The 21,584-nt window shown below is 37.2% G+C and overlaps 7 protein-coding genes across 8 annotated transcripts; 4 read left to right on the plus strand and 3 right to left on the minus strand.

Moving 5' to 3' along the window:
• Positions 1–57: 57 nt before the first annotated feature.
• Positions 58–4,261, minus strand: LOC18024500 (serine/threonine-protein kinase Nek2). Its single transcript, XM_006408083.2, has 15 exons — positions 4,021–4,261; positions 3,323–3,457; positions 3,165–3,231; positions 2,824–2,889; positions 2,699–2,745; positions 2,565–2,610; positions 2,395–2,475; positions 2,264–2,306; positions 2,117–2,166; positions 1,956–2,037; positions 1,824–1,873; positions 1,662–1,735; positions 1,534–1,585; positions 1,040–1,441; positions 58–944 (listed from the first exon to the last, which is right to left on the minus strand). Exons 2-15 carry the CDS (start codon positions 3,406–3,408, stop codon positions 273–275), a joined length of 1,818 nt encoding a protein of 605 aa, XP_006408146.1. The 5' UTR covers positions 3,409–3,457; positions 4,021–4,261; the 3' UTR covers positions 58–272.
• Positions 4,262–6,797: 2,536 nt separating this feature from the next.
• Positions 6,798–7,508, plus strand: LOC18024501 (mitochondrial import inner membrane translocase subunit TIM23-3). The gene is given in 1 exon segment (XM_024159389.1): positions 6,798–7,508. A coding segment is annotated over 1 exon segment (564 nt). The 5' UTR covers positions 6,798–6,851; the 3' UTR covers positions 7,416–7,508.
• Positions 7,509–7,626: 118 nt separating this feature from the next.
• LOC18025231 (probable ribose-5-phosphate isomerase 3, chloroplastic) lies at positions 7,627–8,657 on the minus strand. The gene has a single exon (XM_006408085.2). The coding sequence runs from the start codon at positions 8,578–8,580 to the stop codon at positions 7,744–7,746; it is 837 nt and encodes a 278-aa protein (XP_006408148.1). The 5' UTR covers positions 8,581–8,657; the 3' UTR covers positions 7,627–7,743.
• A 119-nt stretch (positions 8,658–8,776) lies between these two features.
• Positions 8,777–10,576, plus strand: LOC18025232 (PITH domain-containing protein At3g04780). Its single transcript, XM_006408086.2, has 8 exons — positions 8,777–8,955; positions 9,125–9,211; positions 9,508–9,631; positions 9,770–9,818; positions 9,901–9,958; positions 10,050–10,096; positions 10,187–10,264; positions 10,374–10,576. The coding sequence occupies exons 1-8, from the start codon at positions 8,917–8,919 to the stop codon at positions 10,420–10,422; spliced, it is 531 nt and encodes a 176-aa protein (XP_006408149.1). The 5' UTR covers positions 8,777–8,916; the 3' UTR covers positions 10,423–10,576.
• A 612-nt stretch (positions 10,577–11,188) lies between these two features.
• Positions 11,189–12,518, plus strand: LOC18025233 (40S ribosomal protein Sa-2). 2 transcript variants are annotated; one of them, XM_006408087.2, is made up of 4 exons: positions 11,189–11,337; positions 11,501–11,961; positions 12,061–12,236; positions 12,327–12,518. In XM_006408087.2, exons 1-4 carry the CDS (start codon positions 11,190–11,192, stop codon positions 12,457–12,459), a joined length of 918 nt encoding a protein of 305 aa, XP_006408150.2. In that variant the 5' UTR covers position 11,189; the 3' UTR covers positions 12,460–12,518. The 2 variants fall into 2 exon arrangements, with proteins under 2 accessions (XP_006408150.2, XP_024015562.1); XM_024159794.1 differs by having other exon boundaries at positions 12,061–12,232.
• Positions 12,519–15,174: 2,656 nt separating this feature from the next.
• Positions 15,175–17,449, plus strand: LOC18025236 (pentatricopeptide repeat-containing protein At3g04760, chloroplastic). Its single transcript, XM_024159733.1, has one exon. The coding sequence runs from the start codon at positions 15,559–15,561 to the stop codon at positions 17,344–17,346; it is 1,788 nt and encodes a 595-aa protein (XP_024015501.1). The 5' UTR covers positions 15,175–15,558; the 3' UTR covers positions 17,347–17,449.
• Positions 17,450–19,346: 1,897 nt separating this feature from the next.
• LOC18025235 (probable inactive ATP-dependent zinc metalloprotease FTSHI 5, chloroplastic) lies at positions 19,347–21,314 on the minus strand. Its single transcript, XM_006408090.2, has 6 exons — positions 20,931–21,314; positions 20,599–20,719; positions 20,282–20,341; positions 20,030–20,137; positions 19,843–19,923; positions 19,347–19,662 (listed from the first exon to the last, which is right to left on the minus strand). Exons 3-6 carry the CDS (start codon positions 20,324–20,326, stop codon positions 19,594–19,596), a joined length of 303 nt encoding a protein of 100 aa, XP_006408153.1. The 5' UTR covers positions 20,327–20,341; positions 20,599–20,719; positions 20,931–21,314; the 3' UTR covers positions 19,347–19,593.
• Positions 21,315–21,584: the final 270 nt, after the last annotated feature.

Consider the following 21,584-nt stretch of genomic DNA (forward strand, 5'->3'; position numbering starts at 1 on the left):
CTTTGAGTAATATTCAAACCTGTCTGTACCGGTTGTGTAGTTCAGAAATATTTTGCCTTAAATCAACATCAAACAGACAATAGAAGTTGTGACGGGCCAGTCTTTTCTTGAATTTCAATGTATCAGATACAGAGAAGTTTCTACTCATTAAAGAACACAGCCTAAGTAGTTAACTTTTAAACAATTTTCTGGGCGTCTTCTGATCAATTAACTGTCAAAAGTGGAAGTTTTCTTGCACGTCACAGCAGGTTAGAATTAGAATGATCACTTTCTCAATCTTCCAGCTTAGTATTTTCCTTGAAGCTCTTGGACAACCAAATCGCTGTCTCTCTGGGTGAGACTTTGCCTGGACCAAAGGGTCTCAGTAAGACATTCAGCTCATCGTACCTCTCATCTTGAAGCAATCTTGCACTGAATTCAAGCAACCCCTCCAATGCCTCGGCTCGTTGCTGATAAGAACTAGGATCAAATCTTTGTCTCCTTGCACCCGACGAAGCCCTGCTTGATGCTCCAGCAGTTGCATTCTGATCAGATGAGTCGCTCCTGTTTTCTGGGTATGCATCTTCATACTGATACACTGCCTTCATAATCGCTCCTTCTACGTTTTGGCCTGGTTCAAGGGCAAATTTGTCTTTTGTGATTGAGCAGTCTAGTGGTGGCTCTGGAGGTGGACTGTAGGAACCTCTAGAAGATGCTTTCTTCTTCTTCCCACGCACAACCGGAACAAATGGCTCTTCCTCATATGAGGCTAGCGGAAACTCAATCTTGTCAATTCTTGGTGCGTTCATTGACACATCAGGAGATTTTATCTGGTGGAGAATACTGGTTTTCGAGTTGTACAGAGAGTCTTTAATTTCTTTTGCAGGTTTTCTTGAGGTAGGCATGGAGGCTCTACGAATCAGTGCCGCTGATTTTCGGTTCGTGTGTGGTGATGAAACTGGATGCTGCAGCATTATAGAAACACGCGTTATTTATATTGTGTTCTGACAAAACAATTAGTGAAACCAGTAACGAAGACCATTAAGGATTCATAACTTACTTGACCACGGTCACTCCTAGGCTGTTTTGATCTCACAGGTGAGGCCGAAGCTCTAACTGGAACATACCTAGAACTCTTAGAAGCCTCTGAAGTTCTACGAACAACAGTTCCATCACCGCTTTCGTCTGTAGACAAATCCACTTGCTTTTCACGGGTCAGATACGCGGGCACATGTTTTTTTATCGAAGAAACAGAATCTTCCTGGTTACCCCTAAACCTGCTTGGACCAAAGCTATGGCTTTTGCCTGCAGGACGTCTTCTCTGCTCAGGAAAGCTATTTCTCCTAGCGGATTCAGATTCTGGCCATTGCGCAGGCAGAACATTATTTCCTGGATCATTTACCTTCAGATTAATCTTCTGGACATACGGCTGAAGCAGCGGTTGTCTGAGAAGCTCAGCAGCCTATACAGAAGAAGAGAGATGATGATTACTGGTCAAGTTTGTTCAGTTTCAGGTTATGACCATATAACAAAGGACAGAATCATATGACGTACGCTTGGTCTGAGTTCTGGATTTTTCCGGAGCATGCTCTTAACCAGACCCCGGCTGAAGAAAGCAATTGCGTGAATCAGTAAATTCTAATTGATCTCACGTCGAGACAAACAATACCCTACAGACTTACAAGGCAGCAGAATATTGCGCCGGAAGTGGAGGAACAATTGATCTGTTAATCCTGTTTATTAGTCCTTGCATGTCCTGCAGCAATTTTCAGACGCCAACAACAGTCAGAAACTTCTGGTAAACAATAAACTGGAGGAAGGTAAATACAGGTTTCAGAGATTACAAAAGCTTTGAATGCGGGTTTCATAGCTGTCATCTCATACATACAACATCCTGAAGAAAACAAGATAAAGATTCAGATGAATATATCTAGACCTAAAAGGTTAGGAATCTTATACATGGATGAGAAACTTGCCAAGCGACCAAATATCAGACTTGGACCCGTAGGGTATATCAGCTAGTAGCTCAGGGCACATGTAGCTTGGCGTTCCAACCACCTGGTTTTTGAAGAATGGTAACGATCAAACCCGAGTCCAGAACATATCAGTATGCGAAAAATTCAAGAAAACTTCTTACTGAAGATGCGAGGTCGTCTGATGTTAAGACCTTGGCAAGTCCGAAATCGCCTGGAAATATCAGTGATTCGATTTGTTACATTGTGGTTGGTGTTGTGTTAAGCTGATTAGGAAATGATATAGTGTCATAAATTTGTTAGTATCTCACCTAGACGTATATCTTGATCCTTTGTCAAGAATATGTTTGAACACTGGATGGATGAAATCGGTTAGTTTTGTATCAGTATGTAGATCTTTCTATGAACTGTATTGGTCTTGAGACAAAACATCATAACCAACCTTGACATCGCGATGGAGGATGTGATTGGCATGCAAGTATTCAAGAGCCATCAAGAGCTGAACAAGCCATTTGCAGAGTTTCTGATAACCAAACAAAAAAAAAAAAATTGAGAGATTCAGAAAGTTTTTATTAAAAGGCCAGAATCAATCAAGCTTGTCTTTGCACGAACCTCTTCAGAGAAGTGTACGCCATTCGTTTTCTTTATCGCTTCCGTCCTGTAAGGCAGAAAAGTCAGCAACTGTGTCAAAGAGCCTCTTGTCGAACCAAGAACAGGCGAAAACTGTTGAGAAGGAATAAGCTTACATGTCTCCTCCTTTGCAATAGCCTATGATAATGCACACATAGCACCCCTAATAGCACATATCCATAGACCATTACATTTTCAAAATAATACATTCAAGAAACGAAAAGATATGTAGAGATGATACCTTTTCGACCCAAGAATCTTTGTATTCCACAATGAATGGATTATTGATCTTTGAAATCAACTCCATCTACAATGAGATAACAGGATATTGTTAGTCCACAGAACAAAAGTCAACATCTATAGCTCAGGAATGATCCATAACAGCATATCTTAAACGACCATCGACATAAAACAACAAAAGCAACATCAAGGGCCATTGTCTATTCTTGGTTCTAAGAGTTCAAACTCCATGATCTATGTCTAACAAGTGACAAAAGGAGCTGCATTTTAAAAATATTATTCAGAAGTTGCATGCGTAAATGTATGTGAATGTTTCAGAACACAGAAGAGATTTCAAACAACCTCTTGATGAGCAGATCTTCTTGTCCTACCAGTCTGCCGAGCAAGCCGGATTTTCTTCAGAACATACCTTTAGCAGCAGGAGCAGAGCATTACAGAGAATTCAAATTTTAGAAGACACTTTTATATTCATACAATCCTGTTTTAGGTTAAGTACTTACAGTTTCTTCTCATGCTTATGTCTCACAAGAAGAGCTGAGCCAAAGGAACCTTTTCCGATTTGCTCAAGAACCTCGTAATGCTCCATTGACAAACTCTGAAATTCACCTCCTTTGTCTTAATTTCGTCTAAAGAATCTGAAGGCAAGTGAAGATAAAAGACACATTGTACGATCAGTTTATCCTTAATCATGTTTCTTGTAAGCAACACAAACCCGTACCTTTCTGGTCTTAAAACTAGACTAATCAAAGAGAATGAGAGCAAAAGCAGTAATAAAAAACCGGAAAAAGTGAAACTTTCTTTCTTCGATTCTTCTAAAAGTTTTGTGATTAATCTCCCTGCCAAGCCGACCCACCAAACTTAAAAGGTAATTTGTCACAGAGCACGAATTAAACTTTTGGGTAAAAATTCGAAAATTAAGGTAACCCACTCATATTCGTCTTCTAACATGCAAGATTTAGGAAATTTCTAACGTTTTATTGTGTCCGGTGATGTAAAAGTAAAAACTTTTCTGAGATCATTGGGAAAAATTACAGATTCTATCCTCGCACTCACAGAATTTTTACAACCCATCAAACTGACTGTCGATAACACAACGAGGAACACAACATTTTTAACTTAAAAAAAAAAACTAAGAAACGGTTACCTGGATTCGGGGAGAGAGAGAGAGAGAGAGAGAGAGAGAGAGAGAGAAACAAACCTTAAACGGCGTCGTTGTGAGATTCAATCGGCAGATTTAGAAGAATAAACGAAGAAGAAGAAGAAGTCGAGAGAAAGAAGTTTCTGCATTTCATGAAGGTAGCTACAAAAGGGCACTTTTTCCGGAGAAGGAGAAATGGTAGTGAAGGAGAGGCATTGGAAGAAAACGAGGAAGAAGTTGAAGAAACTGGCTCGCCATGAGACCTGCTCTCTTAAGAGGAAAACGACAGATTTTGGCTCATTTTGCTTTGATGGAAGTAAATAAATCTTTGTAATTTCCTTATATAAAAATGAGACAGCAAAAAATACTTTAATAATAATTAATGTTATTACAATATAATATCTGATTCACCCTTTTGTCCATATGATGTGACTTTACTTTTTATTTATTGTTTAAAAACAGGAAAAAAGCATAAAATGACAAGTTCGTCTTGGATAATAATATATATTATTTTTTGTAGTTCGTGCATTACGATTTAGTAATATTATTTGATCAATAATTGATTAGGTCGCGTTAACGAAAATTTGTATTTGCAAGTTATTGCTTTTTTATTTTGCTGTACCTATATATAGACTAATTTTAGCTTTTGAGTACCACCACAATACGTTATTAGATTCAATCGGCAGATTTACATGTGAAGATATGATTTGTGATTAATTGCCACATTATAATTGTTTATATGTCATTAATAGTAATATGTTGACAAAATACAATATTAGTAGAAACAAATTTGACTTTTCATCTGTATAAACAGACTATTTAATTTATCTTATCTTGTTCAGCACATCCTTGTAAAATGTTTGGTAGAATACATGAAATTCCTAAATACAGTTTAGGAACAATTTTGTGCGAAAATTTATAATTATAAACTAATTAGAAACAAAAATTGAAACTACAAATAAGTTGATAATATAGCATTTAGATTAAAGAAAAAAATCACGTTACCATTATGAAGAAAGAATGAAAGATGTATACTGTCTAGAAGAAAGAATACCGTACGTCTTCATGATCGTCGAGTTTCCTTGTTAACGACCTCAAGTCTTCTTTAAATTGTTCTAATCGCTTCCTGTGTATATGAACAACTATTTGAATGATTACCGAGATGAAGGGATTGATATAATAGGTGATCCACTCACCCACGTCAAATACGGTAAGCATATTGTTAATAAAATATGAATTCTTAGCTAGTATCGACTATCGTTGTGAAATTTTATAACTGTCGTTCTCATAGACATATAAATTTTCGGCGCTGTCAATCTCACACGATTAAGTCTAATAATAATTATAACGATGAAGAACAATACTTATCCATCTAATCCACTAATCTTTCTTGTCCTTTCTTTCTTTTTTTTTTTTTTTTTGCTAAAGGCATTCTATATGTCTTGTCTTTTTACTTTGAAATCAGGTGTACATATTTCAGGCATGAGTCATGTAAATGTGTGTTAGTGTTGTCCAATATGTTTTAAATATAAAATTAATTTTGCTCAGTAAAATTCTGACTACAGTTAATTCAGATTTTTTATTAAGGAAAACCGAATAATTGCAGTATGGCTCAGTATGTTTAGTTCGTTTTGCATCTACAAATTCAGTTTAGTTCAACTAAGATGACTCTGAAAAATAGACATACTTATCATACACATATGTACGTATTTGTTGCTAAAAAAAAACACATATGTACGTATTTATATATATATATATATATATAAATATATATGTGCACACAAATATAAACATTACTGGTGTAAGTATTAAGTAATAAGCGGTCAATACATTAACATAGTGGCACCCAACAACAATAGAAAGATCAAACTTATATTGGGGTGAGAGAAAAATGATTTTTCAAAAAATAGTCGACTAAAACATGTCTAATATTCATCATCAATATAAATCGTTAATGCAAATACTGCTAGTTGTTTTTATTCATTTTTGTTGTTATTTAAGTTTTTTGCAAGTTTTTTCGTCTTACTTCACACCCACTTATACATACCTTTTCTTTCTCCATGAAACTATTTATTAGACCTTTAGTAGTTTACGGCAAGGGCAAACCGCGTGAGCTTATAAAATTTTATTAATTACGTCAACGGGAGATCTATTTTTCTTTTTTTAAAGGTCACCAAAATTACAGGGGTGTAACATCCAGTATTTCTTCTGGTTTGTTTAACTTTAGAATTGTTCATTGTTCAATCCAATCAAATTGTAGCTATCTTCTCTTCTTGTCTTTTTGCCGTTGTTGTATTGTAAAATACTATAATATATGAATCGGAAAACTGAAAATGCAAACTGCAACTCGACCACGGCGATTCGGCACGTGAAATTGAAAATGCAAACTCAAGAACATAATAAAAGTATTATATTCGACATGACTGTAATTGCACTGAGTTGGGATTACAATGTATTTTTTTGTTTCTATCCCCAATAATATATGTATAGATTTGTATACCCTTGTTGTAATGTAGTTACTTGTATTTGTCGATTCACCAATCACGATTCAATATCCTTCATTTTGCTATCAACTGAAATTAAAGAATATCCTCACACAAAAAACAAGCAAAATGAAGTATAGCTTAAAAGAAACAAAGAAGACGAAAAAGCTGAGAAGACCCGTTAACTGAGTGATCGTAGTTTGCGTAAACGAGAAGGCCCATAAATTTTAAAGGCCAAGTTTAAATTTTTTAAGGCCCAAAGGTTAAGACTCCAAAATTCTCGAATTGGTCCCAAAGTATTTCCTTTTTTATGCTTTTCACTTAGAAATTATAAACCGTCTCTGGAAAGACCTCTCTCCTTAAACCCTAAGCCTCAATCGTCGAACCAGTACGCTAAAAGCCCTGACAATGGCGGATCCGACGAACCCTATCACCGGAGATCATCACCAGACGTACCGTCAGTACAATCCGTACCAACAAATCGATCTTCCGTACCGTAAGCTCTACGATCTCCCAACTTCGCCGTAGTTCCTCTTCGAAGAAGAAGCTAACAAGACCCGCTTATCATGGGGAGAGAGTCTCACGTTCTTCACCGGTTCTGGCTATCTCTCCGGAGCGGCGATCGGAGCCGCCAAGGGATCAATTGACGGGATCCGAGCCGCCGAGCATGGCGAATCCCTTAAGATCTGGGCTAATCGGATTTTGAACTCCGGTGGACTCGCTGCACGACGCGGCGGGAATTGCTTAGGATCTCTAGGGTTGATGTACGCCGCTCTCCAGAGCGGTGTTACGTACTTGAGAGATGGGGACGATGAATCCTTGAGTACTGTGATCGCCGGTTTAGCCACCGGTGCGATTTACAGAGCTGCGTCTGGGCCTAGATCCGCTGTAATTGCTGGACTCGCCGGAGGAATTACGGCTTTCGTGGCGGTTTCCGGGAGAGGCATCGTCAGGCGATTCGTTCCTATCTGATGATCTTAACTTCCATTTCTCAGTTTAGGGGTTTAAGAAATTGTTTGAGAATTAGTCAAAGGAGAGACTTTGAATGCATCATTGTTACTGGAATCGGGGTATTATGAATTTCCACTGTATAAAGTTAGCATTTTTGAATTCGAAAACTATTCAAAATTTGATTCCTGTTTTTGCTGATTCTCTGTTCTCTATTGTTGAATTGGAATGATGATGAATCGAAATTGAAGAGTTTATTTTGAAAACTCAATTGGTGAATTTTACAAAAGGAGAAAAATTGTCATCGAGTGAAGAAGAAGAAGAAGAAGAGAAAAACTTTGAATTGTACACCTCACTTGTTCATAACTTCAACGCCGTTCTTCCCGGCGATAATCACCGACGTAGCCATCCCCAGAAACAGACCGTGCTCCACCACACCCTGAAACTTCCCGATCTCTTTCGCCGCCGCGAATCCATCCTTCAACGGATTCTTAAAATACAAATCGATGATGTAATTGCTATTATCCGTCACATAAGGCTTCCCATCTCCGTCGACTCTCAGCTTCGCATCACACCCGAATTCCTTGAACAGATCTTGCAACCTAATGAGATTAAAGTTCCAGCAAAACTGAACAACCTCCACCGGCATAGCCAATCCGCTTCCGCCGAGTCCCTTGACGAGTTTCGTATCGTCAGCCACAACGATAAATTTCTCCGCCACAGCTTCCACCATTTTCTCCCGGAGCAGAGCACCTCCTCGACCTTTGACCAAATCCAGATTCGGATCCACCTCGTCTGCTCCGTCGATAGCGAGATCAATTCTCGGATGCGTATCTAGCGCGACAAGCGGAATCCCCAACGATCTCGCTTGTTCCTCCGTTCGCTTCGACGTCGGGATGCCAACGATGTCGTAGAGTTCGCCGGAGGAAAGGAGTTTTCCGATCTGATCGACGGCGAAGGCTGCGGTGGAACCGGTTCCGAGCCCTAGAACCATCCCAGGTTTAATCGCTTCTACAGCTTTCTCCGCCGCGAGCTTCTTCAAGTCGTCCTGCGAAAGTGCGACGGACTGAGCCCTGACGGAGAATGAAACAGAGGTTCTAGGGGAAGAAGAGAAAGAGCCTGTGCGTAAGGTAAGAGAGGGAGTGCGTAGAGTAAGGTGAGAAGAGGAAACGAAGGATAAGGAAGCCATTGGAGAGGAGGTGAATGGAAGAGAAGTGTCTGGTTGGAGAAGAAATAAAATAAAAGGTTGGGTTTTGACTTTTGAGTGGAAGAGGAAGGTAAGGGCAGTTTTCAGAGTTTTGTAGTTGGTGTGGGGGTATAATTGGAAAATAAAATTCATAAACTCGTATTGGGTTGGTGACGCTAAACATAACCTGCTCAATAAAACAGAGTGTTCAATATACGCTGTCGTTTCTGATTCCCTTAAGAACAGAGAACAACAAATCTTTTTTTATTTCGTCTTCAAGTCCAATTACTTTCTTCCACTTTCTCGATCTTCAGATTTATTTGCAAGGCAGAACTCACGATGTCCGCCGCATCAGCCAGCCAAATTCCAAAGGGACAGGTGAGTTGATAATCGTTGATTTCCTTGATTTTCTTATTTTTGTATGCGGAGAAAAGGAATTTCAGTATTGTTTTGGGTAGGAAGAATATTCTAGGGTTCGAATCTTGGGTCTTCTGATGGATTTGATCAGCGGATTATCTGAAGTTTGAATTGTTGTAAATTTTTTCAGGTTGATCTGCTAGATTTCATTGACTGGTCCGGTGTTGAATGCCTCAACCAAAGCTCAAGTCACTCCTTGCCCAATGCTCTCAAGCAGGTTATTCCTAGTTGAATCTAGTTCTCTGTCTGTATACAATATTTGTTTGTATCAGATGCTTTATAGTTGTCTCTATATTTTTTGAGAATGGGTATAGATGATTGAGTTCGAATCTATATTATCTTTGATTTCCTTTGTTGTTTGTTTGATTTTTTTTTTCATCATTCCAGCGTTATTGTGAACTGTGGAACATGAATTGCACAACAGTGAACAGCCTAATACAAATTATAGATTTCCAATTCTTTGATTCTCTGTTGCTGTTTAATGACCTAAGAATGATTTTCTTGTTCGTGTAGGGGTATAGAGAAGATGAAGGCTTAAACTTAGAGAGCGATGCTGATGAGCAACTTCTGATATATATTCCATTTAACCAAGTTATCAAACTACATTCCTTTGCTATCAAAGGCCCTGAAGAGGATGGTAATGCTTTAAAAGAAAGTTCAGTAAAATAGATCTTCTATATTGAAAGCATATTGGTATTTGTGCTTTTAGTCTTGCCTTGTCGCTGTTACTTGTTTGTCATTGAGATTAAACTTTTGCTTACTTATAACCTTTCAGGCCCTAAAACCGTGAAGTTTTTCTCAAACAAAGAGCACATGTGCTTCAGGTAATGTGGATATCTTCTTATCCTTATCTAACTCGATGATTATATCATCTTCGCGTTAATAACTCAAAACTCTTGAATACAGCAATGTCAATGATTTTCCTCCAAGTGACACCGCTGAACTAACTGAAGAAAACCTCAAGGTAAGATGTTTCAGAAATCTAACTTTATTCATTCTGTGACATGTTCTGGCGATCTATCTGTCTTGAGACCTCTGTTTAAATCCATTTTCAGGGGAAACCGGTGGTCCTTAAATATGTGAAGTTTCAGAATGTTCGTAGGTAAAAGGTTTTACCATGTTCTGTGTTATATAATACTTACTCAGCACCATCACAAACTCGATCTAACGACCTTTATGTATTTAATCCAAGCTTGACGATCTTCATCGAAGACAACCAATCGGGTTCTGAGCTCACAAAGGTTCAGAAGATTGCTCTCTACGGCTCAACGTAAGTCTCTGAAACCTTTCATTACCAGTATGTTAAAAAGATCACAGTCTACAAGAGAATGTTGGTCTTTAGATTCTAAGCTCTTTGACACCATAATATTCATTTACAGGGTGGAGACTACTGATATGAAGGGGTTGAAAAAGATTGAAGATCACTGAGCAAACAAAAGGGTTTGATCATATCACTTTGATTTCTAGTGTTCAATTGTGTTCTCTCTTTTTTTCACTTGTCCTTAAAAGTTTTTAAATTAAAATAGACCTGTACTTGCGATTGCCTAATTGCAGTAGTGCAAAACAAATGACATTCAAAAAATTCCTTTTGCAATAGCTAACTAAACTGTTTAATTTTTGGAGTAGACAAGACGTGATAGGATTGTTTCTTAAAATCTTACTGAATATCAATTTTGTTCATGTGGATTAAAAAGATTGTAGTGGTGAACGATAAGCGAATCAACATACTAGTATGTTTCCAAATCTAAATCGCATTCGACTACCCGGAGCTAGTTAGCTTAGTTGGTATGATCCCGATATTAATCAATTATGTTATGATCGGCGTTAAAAGCCAGTAGCCTTTAAACAACAGATAGAAATCACGATAAATTTAGGCAAAACTAGCGTATGAAAAAATAGTAAGGAGGCAAAAGTAAAAGAAAAAATCATCTAGAAACAAAGTTAGACATGAAACCTTAAGAACTTTCGTGATGAAAGGCCACTGTTTGGAGAGCGTTTTTGCTTGATCATAGGAGATAATTTAGAAGATAATTAAAAAATAATAATTAAAATAATTTTGGTTTTTGGGCTCTATCAGTTTTAGTTTTGGGCTTGCAGACCCAATAATATATTACTTAGTCAACACTCTTCATCTTAAATTACACATTTTTAGGGTTTTTGCGGAGAAGAGGGAGAAGCAGAGAGAGAGCAAGACAATGGCGGCGAATGATGGAACTATTGCGGCTGGTAAGCTCTCCCAGAAAGAAGCTGATATCCAGATGATGTTATCGGCTAATGTTCACCTTGGTACCAAAAACTGCGATTATCAGATGGAGCGTTATGTCTTCAAGAGACGCAACGACGGTTATCTCAATCCCAACTTCATTGTATATAGACGCATCAAATTGACTCTCTCGGATTCTGTACTAGATTTCATTTCTGCCAATTTCTATAGTTTTCGGTATTAAACAGCTTTTTTTGTTTGATGTTTGAGTGTTTATGAAGTTGTATCTTTCTTGCTCTGCAGGTATCTACATTATCAACCTAGGAAAGACATGGGAGAAGCTAGAGTTGGCTGCCAGGGTTATTGTAGCAATCGAAAACCCGAAAGACATTATTGTTCAATCAGCTAGGCCTTATGGGCAAAGAGCAGTGTTGAAGTTTGCTCAGTATACTGGTGCTAATGCAATTGCTGGAAGACACACTCCTGGAACATTCACCAACCAAAAGCAGACTTGTTTCAGTGAGCCAAGGTTGCTCATTGTCACCGACCCAAGAACCGACCATCAGCCAATTAAAGAAAGTGGTCTGGGGAGGATTCCAACTATTGCCTTGTGTGACACGGATTCTCCAATGGGATTTGTCGACATTGGTATTCCTGCTAACAACAAGGGAAAACACAGCATTGGTTGTCTTTTATGGCTTTTGGCTCGTATGGTTCTCCAAATGCGTGGAACCCTTCGTCCATCTCAGAAATGGGATGTCATGGTAATTAAAGACTAATCATAACCATAGTTAGTCTCTTATCGTTATGTTTTTTAGATAACACCAAACAGAAGGTTGACTTGTTGACTTGGTGTTGTGCAGGTGGATCTGTTTTTCTACAGGGAGCCTGAAGAAGCAAAGCAAGAAGATGAAGAAGAAGCTGCTCCAGGATATGGAATTGTGGGTGGAGAACAATGGACAACAGTTCAGATTCCTGATTCTGCATGGCCTGGTGAAGCCGAGCAACCAATTTCTGCTGCACCTAGAGTAGGCGGTTAGTACTATCTTCCAAGCTGAAACACGTTTTCATCATGTTGTGTATCTCTCTGAATCTGAACAAACCGAATGCTCTAATGTTTGTTTTACAGTTCCGGTTTGATGCTGCAATCAGATGGATGGGAAACTTCGGTTCCACTTCCACCACCAGCTGCTGTCCCAGCCGCCGGTTTACATATAGACAATGATTATTTTTTTTTTTTTTCTCCTTCTAATAGAGATTGAAGAGGACTATTATTAGTACCATTTACTTCTCTTGCTTACTTGTATCTCGAAAATTGAGACCATTAAGCATTAGATGCATTTTTGCCGGTATTTCTAAATTATTTCATTTTTTTAAATTAATTCATTGATTTCACCGTAAGCCTTCTATTTCAAATGTTATTCTTTCTTGAATACGCACATTTAGATTCTCCGGTATGAAATCGCTAAGAAATTCTCACGAGAATGATGAATCGACATGTTAAGAATTGAGTTTTTTAAAGATCATGATGAATGATTTCAGAATTGAAAGTATATTTTTGTGAGATATAGCCGCGCATCCTATATTATAACGTTTAAGTACAATAAGAAGGATCGATAAGATATTGAAATCTATGAAATTGAGCTTTAAATTTACTTGAATTGATTATGCCGTACTCTGTTTCGAATTATTGCAACGACCAATTTCACAGTTTTAAGAAGAAAGAACAAAAAACAGTAGAAAAGAAGATGATGTCAAAGATAATCAGCCATTTTAGCTTCGATTTCAGGGAAGGTTCATTAGTCAATCACTTTCTCGAATTTACCAAATCACCTAAACATTCTTTAATGGGATACATGTGATTGGGTAATAGAGGGATGCTTCGCTGGTTAAGCAATGACAACATTATCATAACAAACAGAAAAAGGAGTATTGTAAAAAATACTTATTTTGCTAGCCGAAAGTGAAACGGTATCTAACTCTGCGTGTATGTTTTCATTCACGATTAAATATTTAACTGTGTTACCAGATTTCTAACCAAAAGATATTGAATAAATTACGCTTCTGCTCATCATCACACTTTTGCAGTCTTACAGTTCATAATTCACATGCTAACACTACTCTTATACATCAACTAGTCTAATTTTATACAATGCAGGCATGATCATACTATAATATGACTGTCCATAAAACTAATATTTATGGAACAAGGACAAGACCTATTATTGGTTAATAATTAACTAATATTTCAACATCAAATATTTATTCATGAAATGTCGACTGAATAGCCAACATCAAATTACGACGTACTGGTTTCAAAATTCTCATAAACAAATATTTTATGAAATCGGTATCAAAATGCTCATAAACAAATATCTGCATGTCACTTGTAACTCTGAATGTACATTGTATACAAAATTGTCTAGTTTTTATCTTCTATATATATAAAATGGGTGTACAGCATGCGTTGTCTTTGGGCGTGACAATATTCAATTTGCATGTTATTTTATCTGTAATTAATAACGGGACCACAAGTTCATGTTCTCATCACTTTTTCAACTCCCCAAATGCTTAATCTTTTTTACTATGTTTGAAAAATTGGAAAAAAAACATCTATAATGAAATAGAAAGAATGTATAAAGCAAAAGTAGATGACACTGGTTGTATTGGTTAACAACCTAACATATGTAAATGTGAAATCATGACCAATTAAGCTTTCTCTCTTTTTCCTTAATCCATAATCTATATATATATATCTCTCTACATATATATTTATATAACGGAAACATTCGATGGAGAATCAAATTACAGACGTGATTATTAATAATTGTATAACCTTAATGTTCTGAAGAACCAAACACAAAAATTGTTAATGAAATCATCATTACTTAAAAATTCACATCAGACGGACTATGTAAACACAACTAAGGAAATATCATTAAAAAAATTGTATAGAATACTATTATACTAATGTTCAAATAAATGATCAATGATTCATTCACCAATCACACTCTCAGGCTAACTTCTACAGACTATTTAAACCCTTCTCTTTCTAAATACTTGCAAGAGGCAAGAAGCTCACATACAAACACATAGTTGTATTTATGTATGTATATGTATACCGTGCACTAGTAGCAGTTAAGCTGCCAGCATGATCTTGTCTTCCTCTCTCAAGATTCATGTATAACTAAGTAAAGCTAATACAGATTATATATTTCTTGTTCTTGTAAGATTATATGATAATAGCTTCGAGAGAGAGAGACTAGGTCATGCTGGTAGTTTCACCTGCTAATGATTGTAGCATGAAGAAGGGGATATGTCTGTGTAAAGAATTAGTACTCCTTATGATCCTTCCGATTCGGAAAGAAGGTCTCATGTAATTTAGAAGGTAATATAATTAATTCCTCCTTTTTTTTACTCTCGGAAATCTCGTATTGAACCTTTTTATTGCTGTGTAATCCTCGTGTTAATGTCACTTTCATGAAGTCAGTAGCGTCTGTTGAAAAAATTAGAAATGTTTAATTCAAAGGTAGACGAACTTAGGTTATACACTTGATTAAGATGGAGAAGAGAATAGAGATATCTTATGAATTTGATAAGATCTATGAGTAGGATTTAACTAGTAAACATTAAAAAAAAAAAAAAACGACAGAGAGGGGTTATTATGGGGATATATACAGAGATGGTTTTGGATTTGGAATCAATGCATATGTTGGTGTCCATAGAATCCTTCTGTAAATAATACAAGTTAGACGCAATTTGGACACACATCTACAATACATAATTAGTTGTACACTTCTAGTAAAATTACTGAAGCCCAAATTTTCGGAAGCCCAAATTTTTGGAAGCCCAAAAATCAAATTAACCTTCCAACGTCGTCGTTTTCAAAAGTAATGCCTTTTACTCTCTGTTTACTGTTGTCAGGACAAACGTCACTGAAGTGCGGAGCAAAAAAATTGGATTTTTTCCTTCTTTTTCATTTGAGATTCTATCTTGTATCCTATCCTGTCTTGCTCGGTAAAGAGATTAACGATAACACATCGAAGAAAATTATATCAAGGATTGCATTGAGACTACAAAACGAGTGGTGGTGCTCTGTTCTTTTTTTCCCCTCCTCTCTCCTCCAAAAAAATCCCGACTTTTTCCTCCTTTTGCATTATCTCTACCGTTTTGCGTTTCGATTCTTGTATGAACTTCGCAATTTAGTTCCGGTCTTTTCATGTTTGCCCTGAATTTCCCTAAAATTTGGTTCCTTTAATAGCCCAAATTTGCATTTTCGCCTTCCGTTCTGCGTCTCTCTGTTTTCGTCCACCACACATTTTTCCATGAAACTTGTTTCCCCTGATAATAGCTAGCTAGAAATGACGCCACTTTCCTCTGAACTCGTTGGTTTCACTATCCCTTTCTATTCCAAAACCCAGAAACACAATTCGAGTTCGAATTCTCTCGGACTAGTATTTCACAATCGAAGCTTCTTAAGCTGCTCAAACTCAAACCTTAACCACGACAATGGCAAACCTTTTTCATCTTCAGGAGCAGCAAACCTTCAGGCCGCCACCACAACAGACGCAAAGCAAACCCATTCACAATCTCTCGGATTCAGAGATACACAGATGCTGAAAATATTCCATCGAGCATGCCGTGCAGGGAATTACATCGAAGCTCTACATCTACTCGAGAGCATGGTACGTAAAGGGTACAACCCCGACGTGATTCTCTGCACAAAGCTCATAAAAGGTTTCTTCAATCTAAGAAACATCCCAAAAGCCGTTAGGGTTATGGAGATTCTCGAGAAATTCGGCCAGCCTGATGTCTTCGCTTACAACGCGTTGATTAATGGGTTTTGTAAGATGAATCGAATCGAAGATTCTACGAAAGTTCTCGATCGGATGAGAAGCAAAGGGTTTTCTCCAGACACTGTGACTTACAACATAATGATTGGTAGTCTGTGTAGTAGAGGGAAACTCGATCTTGCTTTGAAGGTTTTAGATCAGCTCTTAACCGATAATTGCCAACCTACTGTGATTACTTACACGATTTTGATCGAAGCAACGATGCTAGATGGTGGAGTTGATGAAGCGTTGAAGCTTTTGGATGAGATGTTGTCTAGAGGGTTAAAACCGGATATGTTTACTTACAACACAATCATAAGAGGAATGTGTAAAGAAGGAATGGTGGAACGTGCCTTTGAGATGGTTCGAAATCTTGAACTGAGAGGTTGTGAGCCTGATGTGATATCTTACAACATCTTGCTTCGAGCTCTTTTAAATCAAGGGAAATGGGAAGAAGGAGAGAAGCTAATGACAAAGATGTTTTCGGAGAAGTGTGAGCCGAACGTTGTGACTTATAGCATTCTGATTACTACTCTATGCCGCGATGGAAAGATCGATGAAGCTTTGAACTTGCTTAAGCTTATGAAGGAAAAAGGTTTAACGCCTGATGCATATAGCTACGATCCTTTGATCGCTGCGTTTTGTAGAGAAGGTAGGTTAGATTTAGCTATCGAGTTCTTGGAAACTATGATCTCGGAAGGATGTTTACCGGATATAGTTAACTACAACACGGTTTTAGCTACCTTGTGCAAGAACGGGAAAGCTGATCAAGCCTTGGAGATTTTTGGGAAACTAGGAGAAGTGGGTTGCTCACCGAACTCGAGTTCTTACAACACAATGTTCAGTGCGTTGTGGAGCAGCGGAGACAAAATCAGAGGGTTGCAAATGATATCAGAGATGATGAGTCACGGGATTGATCCTGATGAGATCACTTATAACTCGATGATCTCGTGTTTATGCAGAGAAGGGATGGTGGAAGAAGCTTTTGAGTTGTTGGTTGATATGAGAAGCTGTGAGTTTCATCCATCGGTTGTTACATACAACATTGTTCTTTTGGGATTCTGTAAAGCTCATAGGATCGAGGACGCAATCGATGTATTGGAATCAATGGTGGAAAATGGATGTAGGCCTAACGAAACTACTTATACAATGCTTATTGAAGGGATTGGATTTGCTGGATACAGAGCTGAAGCTATGGAGTTAGCGAATGATCTGGTTCGAATCGATGCGATTTCTGAGTATTCTTTCAAGAAATTGCATAGAACTTTCCCTTTGCTTAATGTTTTACAGAGATCTTCTCAGACATTTGGTCATTAGGTTATAGCAGTGAAAGTGGATACTCAACACATTATGTTATCGTTATTGATGTCTGTTATAAACCAGGATCAAATGACTTCATACAAAGTGAAACTTCTCAGTACATACTTCAGTTGCTTCATCTCCATTTCTTCATATGAGAAACACTAAAGACTGTAATTGACTAAGAAAACTAGAAATGTAATAATATAGATGCCTTTTTCCTGAAGCTCATAAATATCATCTAAACAAAATGGCTCAAGAATCAATCTTTCCTTGTGAAGAAGTTTTCTCTTTTGTATTAAAATATTGTTTCGCCTGAAAAAAATGTTCAAACACGAAACAATTTTTGCCAGGTTCCTTTCTTAAGAATCTTATGTTATGGAATTATGATGATTATGGATTAACGCCAGGTCTCTCGGTTTCTTGAACATGAGCTCTGTTTTTACAGGTGCGTTTTAACGCCAGGAGATCCATACATGCGATTAACGAACGATAAGATCATAGAGAAAGTAGTGATGCTGGTATAAGATCAGTGGTTAAATTCTCTAAACTTTGAGAATTTTTTTACTGGTGAATGGATAAAGTGATTTGAAAATACACAGAAATTATAATATTTCGTACTTATTAAATCGATGATCACGTGGATATCACGTGAGGATATTTTAATCGAACCAAATTGGCTTGAACCATACCATTACTCATATAACCGAATTAAACCAAGCGAGATGTGGTTGTATTACTCATACTTATATCCCACTCGCACTTGGTGCGCGTTGCGCGCGTTAGGCCTAATTCGTGGGTTAGTCCATCAATTTTGCTCATTTTTAGCCAAAATTTAAAAGTGAGCGAGTAGGCTGCGTTTTACATTATATGAGATTGTCGTTTTGGTGTTTATTTTGAGCAAATAGTAGACATGTTGCTAGCTCTAAAAAATGTTAAATTATATTCCAAAAAAAAACTATATTCGTTACATAATCTTTTTATAAGAAAGAAGAGTAAGAATTATAGTCGCTAAACTTAAAACCAGAGCATAAGGACCTTCAGAAATGCTTATTATTAGTGCCGGGTTTTAAGTTTAGCGACTATAATTCTTACTCATCTTTCTTATAAAAAGATTATGTAACGAATACAGTTTTTTTTTAAATATAATTTAACATTTTATAGATGATTAACATCATTTTATATCGTTTGCGTTTTGTTTGTTATGAGTTGTCGTTTTGACTTTTTTTTTTAAATTTTTATTCTGTGTTTGACCTGTTTTTATTTCTAAATCGGTTGTTTCCGTTTTGCTCTACGCCTACAAGAACACTCTTGTTTCTGATGAAGAAAATATTCACGTATCAGCCGAAACAGCCATGGACACCATTTCCAAGTCGGAGGATGATGATTTGAATCGTTAAGAATTTTGTATAAACTGAACTGAACAGTATTTTGTATAAATTGCTCCAAAGACATATTTGTTCCTCGTTGTATCCTGAGCTAGAAAGCTGTTGGTTTTCTTTGGTTGAATGATCTTCCGGTTGAAAGAATTTGCTTATGGTATGATTAAAGATGCAGAAGACAAAGGATTGATTACTCCCGGAAAGGTACAACAGTTGAATCATACGTCCTTGTTTTACTTTTTTCGGCACTAAAATCAGACTAAAAGTCCAAGTCTTGGTGATTTACTTCAGAACACACTAAAAGTCCAAGTCTTGGTGATTGGTTTGGCGTTTGTGGGGGAAGCTAGAGGTTACAAAGTAGTGCTCACAAAATGCCTGAAACAATGAGCCTTCAAAAAAAATCATTTTTTAGCATTAGTTGCAGAGTCTCACCTCACAGACACGAGAAGAAAAAGGATTACTCTTACATCAATTCAAAAATCCTTCAAAACCTCAAGTACATGGACTCTCTCCTTTTGATACGATCACTTATTCAACAACAAACTTGCAATGAAAACTTGCATTCTGTTGCATGACGTTTATACATAGTGTTTACATAAAATTAGTGGAAGCACTGATAAAATGAAATCACCACGGATAACTTTATTATTATAAACAAACAGTAAGAATCACAGACATATAGTCGAATAATAGGACAAGGAAACTTTCAGTTGTTTTATAGTTGACAAGATGTATATATGAATCTCTAGTCTCAAACTTGGCAAACTAAACTAATCTCATCTGGTGAACACAAGAACAAAATTTGCAATCAGCAAGAAATTTCACTCCTGCATCTGCAAGAAACTCTATCATCAACGTATGGAATCATATTTCATGGCTTTTTTTAGGTTGGTGCACTCAGAGGTACAGATTCCGGCGAATCTCCAGCATCAAGGAAGCTCCTTGACAATGGCTGCAACAGGAGAAAACCACACAAAATAAAGATACAAGTTTTTAAACACATGCCATTCCATTTCTAATTAAGGCAATGTGACTGACCTATAGAAATGGTTCAAGCTTTTCAACTTTTTAATTCAGGTTAAGTTTTTTGCTTTTTCGAATAATGATATGGATTGATGGTTGTAATACTTGCCTCGTTGTAACTGGTTCCAGAGAGAAAGAAAGGTTCCTTTTCCCGAATCCCGCCATTCTCATGAACAAGTCTTTCTAAATCCTGCAAACCAAACGAGGAAACCAAAATGATAAGATTCTTTTTTTCTGCAACATCCTTCAGTCTAGTATTCAGTTGCACAATGGTCCCAACATCGTGAAGATTTTACCTTTTGAGTCAAGATCTCAAATTCGAGTAGCTCCTCAGTGATTTTCTCAAGGACACGGCGATTTTTAAGGAGCATTCCCTTTGCCTTCTCGTACGCTAAGTCATAAATCTGTGGAGGAATAAGATGAGATTAGAGGGAAAATGCTTGAACAAATTGAAAAGGGAATGTGAAAGAAAACTATTAAAGGCTAGAGAGAGAACACAGACATGGCGGACATAAGGAACGTATTGGAAACTAGAGATCAAAACGAACCTTTACGACTTTACTGGCCATTTCATATTCATGATGGTTCCCCATACTTAAAGCTGAAACCTGTTCAATTCAATCAAAGAAAATATATAGAATAAAAATGTAAAGTCACTCAAATGATCAGACGAGACAACAGATGAATGGAAACTGTAAGATTGAATCATCAATGTTAAAATGTATTCAGTGGTTACAGACATAAATCTTGGAAAGGACTACCAATGACGAATATAAGAACGACGATTACCGCATTGGTGGCATAAGCATAAAACATGAGAAAAAGCTCTAGGATTGCAAAAAAAGAAACACTAATTAACACTTACCTTTCTTGTAATCAGTCATGTTAAAAATTTTAAGCTTTGTATAGACACCCCAGAATCTCTTGGGATGAACTTGGTTTGGATTTGCTAGCAAAGTAATATTTTCTACTCTCCATCCATCGGCCTGCATAATCAAAATCTATCCTTTAATACAACACAAGCAAGCATCGCAATGAAACAGATTCAGCTCAAATGATAAGGAATGATAAGTAACGACTCAAAAATCAGAATCACTTTATTATAATCTACAGCGGAAATGAAAGCCTTTTTCTTTCTTAAGACCTTTCCAGGAATATTAAGGTTGTAGAAATGAGAATCCACAAGAAAAAGCATACCTTAAGCAGCAACTTAGAGTAGTCGGAAACACCATCAGAGACCAAAACGACCATATCCTTGTTAGATGATCCGGTGTCTCGAATCGATTTACCCAATACTCTAACTCCCAATAAGAACTCATCTCCGTACAAAAGTGTGACGTAAGCTTCCTTAGTTGATTCGGATCCAAACGAACCCTTGAATTGGATTGATAAGAGGATGATGATAACCCAGAAACTCCCGAGTTTCACCATGGGTTCGGATCTATTTACTTCACTTGCCACCGATTTTCCCGAGAGGAAAAGTTTGAATGAAAGCTCAGGCTTTTATATAAACGTTGAAATCGATTTTTGATGCTATTCGTTTCTTCCTTCATTGGCTTTGTTGTCGTTGTTCTGTATTTGTTTCTTACACCTCTTTCGAAAATATGAAGTGCCTTTTTTTTTCCAGGATTTAATCAAAAGTCTTGGGGGTAATGAAGTGGACGAATAAAAAAAAAAGAAAAAAAAGTGAAAATCCCAGTCAAAATTCAGAGAGCGTGACGCCACGCGCATGAAAAAGACCTATTCCATACCCACTCGCACCTGGTGCGCGTTGCGCGCGTTAGGCCTAATTCGTGGGTTGTCCATCGATTTTGCTCATTTTTGGCCAAAATTTTAAAGTGAGCGAGTAGA

This window comes from Eutrema salsugineum, unplaced genomic scaffold (assembly GCF_000478725.1).
Source record: "Eutrema salsugineum unplaced genomic scaffold, Eutsalg1_0 scaffold_13, whole genome shotgun sequence".
Classification (NCBI taxonomy): domain Eukaryota; kingdom Viridiplantae; phylum Streptophyta; class Magnoliopsida; order Brassicales; family Brassicaceae; genus Eutrema; species Eutrema salsugineum.

Excerpts from the sequence above, each read along its gene's own strand:
- LOC18025231 (XM_006408085.2), bottom strand. The coding sequence starts at position 8,580 with ATGGCTTCCTTATCCTTCGTTTCCTCTTCTCACCTTACTCTACGCACT.
- LOC18025236 (XM_024159733.1), top strand. The coding sequence starts at position 15,559 with ATGACGCCACTTTCCTCTGAACTCGTTGGTTTCACTATCCCTTTCTAT.
- LOC18025232 (XM_006408086.2), top strand. The coding sequence starts at position 8,917 with ATGTCCGCCGCATCAGCCAGCCAAATTCCAAAGGGACAG. Across the intron at positions 8,956-9,124 it reads GCCAAATTCCAAAGGGACAG|GTTGATCTGCTAGATTTCAT; the intron begins GTGAGTTGATAA and ends AAATTTTTTCAG. Across the intron at positions 10,097-10,186 it reads AAGTTTCAGAATGTTCGTAG|CTTGACGATCTTCATCGAAG; the intron begins GTAAAAGGTTTT and ends ATTTAATCCAAG.
- LOC18025235 (XM_006408090.2), bottom strand. The coding sequence starts at position 20,326 with ATGGGGAACCATCATGAATATGAAATGGCCAGTAAAGTCGTAAAG. Across the intron at positions 19,924-20,029 it reads TTGAGATCTTGACTCAAAAG|GATTTAGAAAGACTTGTTCA; the intron begins GTAAAATCTTCA and ends TTTGGTTTGCAG. Across the intron at positions 19,663-19,842 it reads CTGGAACCAGTTACAACGAG|CCATTGTCAAGGAGCTTCCT; the intron begins GCAAGTATTACA and ends CTCCTGTTGCAG.
- LOC18024500 (XM_006408083.2), bottom strand. The coding sequence starts at position 3,408 with ATGGAGCATTACGAGGTTCTTGAGCAAATCGGAAAAGGTTCCTTTGGC. Across the intron at positions 2,476-2,564 it reads GCGTACACTTCTCTGAAGAG|AAACTCTGCAAATGGCTTGT; the intron begins GTTCGTGCAAAG and ends TTTGGTTATCAG. Across the intron at positions 945-1,039 it reads CTAGGAGTGACCGTGGTCAA|CATCCAGTTTCATCACCACA; the intron begins GTAAGTTATGAA and ends ATAATGCTGCAG.
- LOC18025233 (XM_006408087.2), top strand. The coding sequence starts at position 11,190 with ATGGCGGCGAATGATGGAACTATTGCGGCTGGTAAGCTCTCCCAGAAA. Across the intron at positions 11,962-12,060 it reads CTCAGAAATGGGATGTCATG|GTGGATCTGTTTTTCTACAG; the intron begins GTAATTAAAGAC and ends GGTGTTGTGCAG. Across the intron at positions 12,237-12,326 it reads GCACCTAGAGTAGGCGGTTA|TTCCGGTTTGATGCTGCAAT; the intron begins GTACTATCTTCC and ends TTTGTTTTACAG.